This window comes from Sinocyclocheilus rhinocerous, unplaced genomic scaffold, assembly GCF_001515625.1.
Source record: "Sinocyclocheilus rhinocerous isolate Xijiao unplaced genomic scaffold, SAMN03320098_v1.1 scaffold3214, whole genome shotgun sequence".
NCBI classification, from domain to species: Eukaryota; Metazoa; Chordata; class Actinopteri; order Cypriniformes; family Cyprinidae; genus Sinocyclocheilus; species Sinocyclocheilus rhinocerous.
Genome location: NW_015636927.1, coordinates 207,437 through 216,526, shown reverse-complemented (window position 1 = coordinate 216,526; position 9,090 = coordinate 207,437). Strand labels below are relative to the sequence as shown.

The window sequence follows — 9,090 nt, the reverse complement described above, 5'->3', positions numbered from 1 at the left end:
AATAATAATTATTATTATTATTATTAGTAGTAGTAGTAGTAAATTTAATTATTCTATAATAACATAATAATGTCTGTATATTTAATAATAATAATAATTATTATTATTAATTTAATTATATAATAATAATAATAATACTAAGCAAATAACAGTATATGATAAATGTGTAGCTTATGCTTTTTCCTACTCCTTTTTGGACATGTATAAGTTAATATGGTTTTGTTCCGTTTTGTTTTATTTATGTTCTTGACTATATGTGTGTATATATGTATGTTGTATGTGTATATACATATACTGTATATATACACATATATATTATTTTCTTTTTACTGTATTTCTACATGTTCAAAATAGTTATTCATTCATTCATTTAAAATCATAACAGGAACACCACCAAAATTTTTAAAATGACTGTCAATATAGCAAGTCTGTAAAAACTAGTTTTAAATCAACTAGTAATTAGATTAAAGTAGTATTAGTAATAATTAATAATAACAATATTTATTATTCTTATTACTATTATTTTTATTATTGTTAATTTAAATATAATACTACTACTAGTACTACTAATAATAATAATTTATATATCTTTAATAATGATTATTAATAATAAAAAATGATGATTAATAATAATAATAATAATAATGAACAAACAAATAATTATACTTAAAGTATATAATAATTGTAAAATTATAACAAAAGGAACAACAAAATTTAAAAAGGACTCAAAATAGCAAGTCTGCAAAAACTAGTTTTAAACCATCTGCTAATTAGGTGAAAGTAATAAAATTAATAATACTATTATTATTATTAATAATAATAAAATAGCAGTCAGGAATAGCAGTCAGTTTAACCTCTTAACCGTCACCCGTCCCCTCAGAAGTTTGCTTCACTATATTACAATTAAATCCTAATCTAATCATGACAAACTATATATCTTTGGAAAGGTCGAACACTTCTAAATAGATATTTCACCACGGTATTTTTTTTTGTTTTTTTTGTTACAAATTATGTAGAAACAGTAATAGATTAATTTATGACAAGAGTGCACTCTTAAAGGAACACTCCACTATTTGAGCGAGATGCTAACGGTCTAATCAGATTCAATTATCTATGCTAAGCTACAGCTAAAAGTGCTACCGCCAGACCCGGAGATCGGCTGAATGGATTCGAAAACGGTAAAACTCAACTGTTTAACTCTAGCGGAGTTAATGAGCCTATTTTCAAAAACAGTGGAGTGTTCCTTTAAAAAAAATCTACATCATAACAGGAGTTATCACGTTTTGTTATCGACCCCATCACGTTTTGTATACATCAATTGAAAGCGTAAAATCTCAAAAATCATCCTGTGAAAGCCATTTTAAAATCAGACATCGCATTACCATGGAAATGGTACATCAAAATCATATTACAATGTTTTCGTTCATGAATTACAACAATGTAAGTTTGGATAGTGCACAATATTCACGTCTATGTTCAAAAATAGCATGTCTGCAAAAACTAGTTTTAAGCCATCTGCTAATTAAGTGAAAGTAATACAATTAATAATAATAAAATAGCAGTCAGAGATAGCGAGTTTATACTGGTTATGGTAGCCTGAGGCCTCTCAGATGATCAGAGCACCACAGCCGTTCAGTAAGAGCACGTTTCTGGATCACCTGTGCGCTTATAGATGTATATATAATGTGTTTTGGATGTAATGGTACGCGAGTTGAACTCTTGACCTGGCCGTGAGTCTGCGGTGCTCCTCCTGCAGCTGCGTCAGCTCGATCTGAAGCCGTGCGCGCTCGTTCGCGGTGGCGTCCAGAGACTTGCGCGCGTCCGCGAGCTCGGTCTCGTACAGGCGGCGCACGCTCCCGACCTCCCTGCGCGCGTGCTCCTCCTTCTCCTCCAGCAGCAGCTGCAGGGACGACTTGTCGCTCTCCAGCTGCCGGACGCGCTCGATGTAGTTAGCCAGGCGGTCGTTGAGCTGCCGCAGGTCCTCCTTCTCCTGCAGGCGCGTCAGACGCGTCGGGCTGACGCCGGACGGAGACGCGCCGCTCCGCCTGGAGGAGCGCACGGCGGAGGAGCGGCTCTCCATCGGGGTGGAGGTGATCATGGCCGTGGCTGACGCACTTCAGCCCGGAGCGGCCGTTAGAAACAACCGTTAGAAAAGAGCAAAGACGCGCGAATTCACAGAAGTGAACTAAAACAGCGCTTCAGTCGCGTCAGAGCGTCAATATGGGCGCACGACGGCGCATATGTTTAATATACGCGCTACCGGACCGTGAGAAGCCCCAAAACTGACGGGATTCGCGTGAGGTCTGCGGTTACCGGCGCGTTCAGACCGGCGGACTTAACTCAACTGCGCTTCATTGCTGTCAGCTGCGCCGTGACGTCACATCACGAGACCGCGAGCTCGCTCAGAGCAGCGCATTTAAAGGGAAAGACGAAATAAAAGCAATTATCTAAATATAATTATTCACTAAAACTCTATTCCAGTCACTCAACTATCCCGAGTGTCATCACCTTTAAAAATATACGTTTTTATTTCATAATGAACTTAATTATAATATTGTATATATAGTTTTGATTATTTTTATTCTATTTAATATAGAGAGAGATACATAGGCTCCTATATAAAGTCCGTTCTCTTAAAGTACTCTTCTAATTCATCTTAAATTGAATTACATGAACATATACTAAAATGTACTTTTAAGATTTCAAGTACACAATCATTACACCCAAGTGCACTTTTCTCCACAAGGGCTGCAGGATTTCATTTAGTCAACTATCATTACATTTAATGATCAGTTAATGAAATTACGGTATTTAACTGCAAATTTAAGTTAAAACCATAAAACCTAAAACGTTGCTACCGTATTTTTTACGGTAAATTTTTTTAGGTTTTTTTACCGTAAATTTTACGGATTTTTTTTTTTACAGTGTATCATATCATAAAACCAGTTGACTTGCTACGGCTAAACATCTCATTTTGTGTTTCACAGAAGAAGTTTGGAATGAGGGCGAAAATCTGGACAAACCGGTGGTGAATCCGTCTCAAACAGACCGGTTCCGTGTTTAAAACAGCATGAGAAAAGTGCTGCTTTTCCAACCAACTAATCCCAAATTACATGAATTATCCTTCATTTATTGGAGACACCTGCAACCAACCAATTCTCAAATCAAATCAGTGATAAAAAAAAAAAGAAAACTTACTTAAATCTACTTCAGTCTTCAATCTTAAGACACAATCCATGCTAGAAAATGGATTGTGCATGGATAAACAAAACTGCATATGTAAAGTGTAATAGTGATTTGAAGTCTGTAAATACGGAAAATAAGGCACCTGATTCCAGGAGCGTTCTCTCGGACCGTCGGTCTGAGATGAACGTGTTTGGATCACTAAGAAACCATCCTGGTTTTGGTTCGGTTCATTCGGAGAGCTGAGAACCACAGTCCGACTGAACAGATTCAATCAAACACTATCTGAAGGCCTCAAACAGACTCTAGCTACGCAAACCCGTTGCATTTCTAAATCTGTAATTTATTGTACACACTAGTGGACACAAACATGAGCGGTCTTCAACCAGTTCTCTCTTAAAGTTAAAGTTAGTTGATTTATATCTAATAGCACACAAATGACGCATTTGAAGGAAACTATCGCTCCCTTGATTCCCGAGGTTTCCGTTCAACTCATTGTTGTTTTATGGAATACTGCATTGTTTATTATAAATGATTTATCCGTGCATGTCATTGTTTTAAGAAAAATCATATGACCTTGTAATCTTGAATCAAAATAACGTCCCCTTCCTTTGCAAATGACAACAATCCAATTGATTCAAGTCCCACCCTACATTTCTAGCTTAACTCATTCAAGAAGCCATTTCTCGATATACTTCAGTGAAGTGTTTCGGGCCTATATGTGACCCTGGAGCACAAAACCAGTCTTAAGTGTCAATTTTCCGAAATTGAGATTTGTGCATCATCTGGAAGCTGAATAAATATTGATGTGTGGTTTGTTAGGATAGGACAATATTTGGCCGAGATGCAACTATTTGAAAATCTGGAATCTGATGGTGCAAAAAAATCTAAATATTGAGAAAATCATCTTTAAAGTTGTCCAAATGAAGTTCTTAGCAATGCATATTACTAATCAAAAATTAAGTTTTGATATATTTACGGTAGGAAATTTACTAAATATCTTCATGGAACATGATCTTTACTTAATATCCTAATGATTTTTGGCATAAAAGAAAAATCTGTAATTTTGACCCATACAATGTATTGTTGGCTATTGCTACAAATATACCCCAGCGACTTAACACTGCTTTTGTGCTCCAGGGTCACAAATGAGATTCCTATATGATTTCCGAACCAACACGTACTGATTCAACATGCGTTCAGTCCGACTGTGAGCCTCGATCTCGCGAATGAACTTCACAAACTGGGCAGAACTTCAAACTAACGCCTGAACCCTGACACGCTCCCAAAATAAGGCTTTGGGGTGTAGGCACACAGAGGTCTGAATGAGCTAGCGTGGAGAATCAGCTTCAGATAGTGTCCAAACATTGAGCAGTAATCCGTCAGTCTCTCCGTCACTCAAAAAAACAACAACAACACGACATTATACGACTTCTACGCTGAAGATAGTACTAAGTATTTCTGTCTGTGAAGTACATGCTGGTGGCGAAACTATACGTTTGTGTTTGTGAGTGTGTAGTTCAGAGGAAAATGGATGGAGAAATGGCAGAATTGAGGAAGAAACAGAGAAAACAAAGCGTCAATGAAACCAGATAAAACCGGCCTTGTTTAAATGGGAATGGCGAGCAATGTTTGGCGGGAATATATACATATATATATTTGGCTTGTATACACAAGAATGTGTTCAAAAACATCTAGACAAACTGGAACTGAATGGAATAAATAATAATATAATTAATTATTATTAAATAATGAATAACAATTATGATTAATAGAGGAAAAAATGCTTTTATTTAGTTAAAAATTAATTGCAATAATAATAGCAGCATTATTACTATTATAAGTAATATTGTGAACAATAATAAAAGCATATTATCATTATTATTAATAACAATCATAATAATACCAGCATTAATTATTATTATTACTTTTTTATTAAATATAATAATAATAAAACAGCAGCATTATTAAATAATAATTAATGTTTTACTATTATTATAATTAATATTATTTACAATAATAAAAGCATTTATAATTATAATAATAATAGTAATTTATTATTAATAGTGCTAATTATTATTAAACTATTTATTATTATTAACAGTAAAACTATTATTATTTTTATTATTACTGTTACTATTATTATTGCTGTTGTTGTCATTGTCAATAATAATAATAATAAAGCAATGAGCCCCGTGAAGCCGTGGTTTACAGTGAATTTATAACAGCTAAGGGGCGTTGTTAGGCACGACGTGAAGCTGTTATAAATTCACCATATACGTAGTAAGGTTTCACAAAATAAAACAGAGCAAATAAAGTGTAATGATATTAATAAAAACAGTATTCTTCCACCAAACAATGTAGTTCCTCAGAAACAGTTGTGGTTGCAACAAAGTGGTTGCCGAGCAACACACAAACGTAAACAAAGGTGTATGTTACTTTGTAGAGTAATTTACAACAGCTTTGAACGCGGCTCAACCAATCAGAATCAAGGACCGGAACTATCCGCTTTATAATAATAATGTGAGGGAAGTCAGATATGCTTCATGCCACTCTTGATTGAGTTCCCACATGGATAAACACAGAGACAAAGAGATGCAGAGAGAAAGGAAAGAAAAGACCAAATAGAGCAGCTAGAGGGCGCCAGAGGCAGAGAACCGTTAAGCCATTAGCTTGAATACAGACAAGAACTTCAATACACATGCAAAGCAAACATCTGCAATGCCCGATCACGTAGATATACACAGTTTTCCGATGCTAAACGACAGTGTTCATGATAGCGCTGTAAAACAAACAATTCGCTTATTGAGGACACTTTGGGATTAGCTAGCTTGGTTGTCAATGCTTTGACATTCTGCATGAGAAAGAGTGAATACTGACGGATACTAGCGGTCAGGCTAGCGGGAACATCTCCCAAACGCGCCAAAATGTGAGCGTTTCAATTGGAAGAATCCAAACGAAACGCTTGCATCTTGGGGAGGTGCGCCAACTTTCAGTGCACACGACCGCCATGTTGTTAGCATAACAGAGATAACGTAACACATCGAGAAATGGGCTTTTGGCATTAAAGCACCGTTTAAGCTGCAGGCTTATGGAGACGTCTTGAGGTAAACAGTCCAGCATTTGAGTCCGAGAGGAATAAATAGAGAATTTAGTGTTTCTTAAAATAAACAAACAAACATTGAAATGGTGTGAATGAATGAGAGAGGTAGTTCATTTTGGTTAACAACGGCACCTGGTGGTTTGTGTTGTCCTTAATCAGCATTCACAGTCACCAACGATTCGTTCACCCGCTTCATCGTAAGTGCATGAATGTAAATTTCCTTCAGCTAGACTCAAGAAACCCGCACGGCTTTTAAAGATCTTTAAAGGAGGAAAAGTGCACGATGGGTTTCTTCAGTCTAGCTGTGCGGCGCAAGACCAACCGAGAGCTTCGCAAACAACTAAAGCGCTATGTTGGTCTGTTGCCTTCACTTCAGCCAAGAACATCCAACAGAGAAGAAGACGACCTTCAGAACGACCTCTTTAGGATCTTTGTGGATGCAAAGATTAACAGATTAGACAAGTCCAGAAGATGTTCTCCTACGCATCTACGACAAGGTCCCCCTCACGAAAATACTGATCAACGGAAACCGAAACGGCAGAAACCCCTTGTTTTTCCATTCATAACGTCCATCCGTTGACACCCAATGAAGCAAACCCAAAACTGGCGGGACTCTCGCGGTTGGAGGTCCCTTCTCTTTTAGCTGGTTTGAGGTGATGAGGGCAAGGCTTCATGCTAAATCCAGAGCGGGATACATAGGTTGTTGGTTTATTTCCCTTGTTGATCGGATGCAAGCGATCCAGTCGTGTTTGATCTGGATTTTGGGGGTGAAAATGGGCATTGGCAGTCAAGAAAACACTCAGCGCCATCATGCTGATCATCCAATGTTCTTTAGCGCTAGTAAAACTAGTATAATCCAACCGAAGCTTATCGTAACTGGTATATACATGTATCTGCAATCCACGTTTTTCCTATCCAGAGTAGGACGTGTTCCTACTCTCGAAGAATCTTCCAGCTGAGATAAATGAGACATCGCCGTTTTTTTTTTGTCTGGACGAGCCCCTCTTTCCGTTTCACCCGCTGTAATGTTAAAGCTTCGTCGAGTCCTGTGAACGGACTGTTACGTGTGTGTGTCAGATTGGCTGGTTTGAGGCAGCGGTTGTAGCTAAAAACAAAACTAAAGCACCAGTTTTGAGTTGAGTTTGCGAACGCGGAAACAGCTAATGCAGCTCAGTCTGTTTGAGATGTCTCGTCGATTTGCAGAAATAAAAATATAACAAGTTTGATGTCTCAGAATCCGTACAAAACTAAGCCATGATAATCATTTATAAACAATAAAATTCGATGTGGAATTCGCACCTAAAAGCATCAGGGGATAGATACGGTCTTAAAAGCTTATTATGTAATCCGAGAGAGAAATAGACACCAAAACATACGAAAATATCAGATTTGCATATTTCTCCCAAGCTTCTTTTCAGCTGATTAACTGTATTAGCCTATTCTTTTCTTTTAGACATATGCACTGAAACAATACGAGTGGTATTTACAGCTCATGACCACAAGAGGGCAGTGCTGGAAACTGCTGGGATGGGGGAAATCGGTGTGATTTACACAAATTCACTGTGTCCAGTTGAAACAAATTGTTGGACACGTATGCAAATTGGTGCATTTGTGCATATATTTACATAGACCAGCCCTATCCCATAAGCATGGTTTTACGAACCATCTTGAGTATGTAAATGTGGGTAGATGTACATAAATTGTTGACGGACAATTCTGCTCAACGCCCAACGTTTGAAGATGTGACATGACCGAAAACGATGCCTGCTTTCAAAAAAACCGCTGACTGCTCTTCAAAATCCAGCACTTTAGTGATGTACTACAGTGAAACGTTCTGATTTTGATGTCAAGATCTGATATCTCTGGGAGAGGGTAAAGTAAGGCCTTGTTTTGAACTGAATCCACTGATAGATCCAGATAATATGTGGTCGAAGCAGCCGGATAGCCGTGTTATCAATGAATCGAGCAGCATTCGGGCTGATCTCTGGGGCCGGTTCCTGCGTTTCGGCTCTCTTGTGGTCAACTAAGATCCTATCTATACAGACATCAGACCTACAGTCAGGCCCCCTTCTCTCAGTTTAGAGAGAGTGTGTGTGTGTGTGTGCGTGTGTGTGTGTAGTGTTTAGTGTGTCTATAATGCATCCGCCCTTGACATACAGGCACACATACTACTGACAGATCAATATATCAGACAGGCCACTGACCCAAAACCTAGTGAACTCCGAAGATTCTCAAAAGTAACTGATTTTGAACGTACTACAAAGGCAGCAACTCATACAAATAGCGCTTGATCTGACTTGCAATGGATTTCAATAGAATTAGACACTAGCATGTTACTAATCTAACAATGTGACATTCTAAAAATCATAAAAATAATTTTTAATCCCTGTTATTTATAATTTATCAATTATTTACAGTTATACTTATTTATAATACATTAAATTATAATTATAAACAAGTATAAGTTTATAACATTTATATATAATAATTTTATAAGTATATTTATAATCAATAATTCTCTCGCATGTAGCAGCAAACGCATAACAAAGGTGGTAACAAAATTACATAATTTTACTGTTTTTGAAAGGCAACAATGCAGCTGATTTATACATTCACATTGTTCCTACACCCTTGCATTCTGGGATTTTTTTCCCGTACTGTGTGTGTTGCAATGTGATATGGATGCATATATGTCTTGAAATGCCGCCTACGTAGGGCACTCACTAGGTTTTGGAACAGAGCCATTGTGAATTTGAATTGCATATAATATCGTTGATTGTGTACGTCACACACACACACACACA

At 37.1% G+C, this 9,090-nt stretch overlaps 1 protein-coding gene across 1 annotated transcript in view; it reads right to left on the bottom strand.

Moving 5' to 3' along the window:
* The window catches only part of lmnl3 (lamin L3), a 15,613-nt gene extending 13,234 nt beyond the window's left edge, over positions 1-2,379 (bottom strand). The window contains exon 1 of the mRNA XM_016563031.1: positions 1,707-2,379. Coding sequence (XP_016418517.1) covers positions 1,707-2,098 — 392 coding nt within the window. The 5' untranslated portion in view covers positions 2,099-2,379. The remainder of the gene's footprint in view (positions 1-1,706) is intronic.
* Between the last annotated feature and the right edge of the window lie 6,711 nt (positions 2,380-9,090).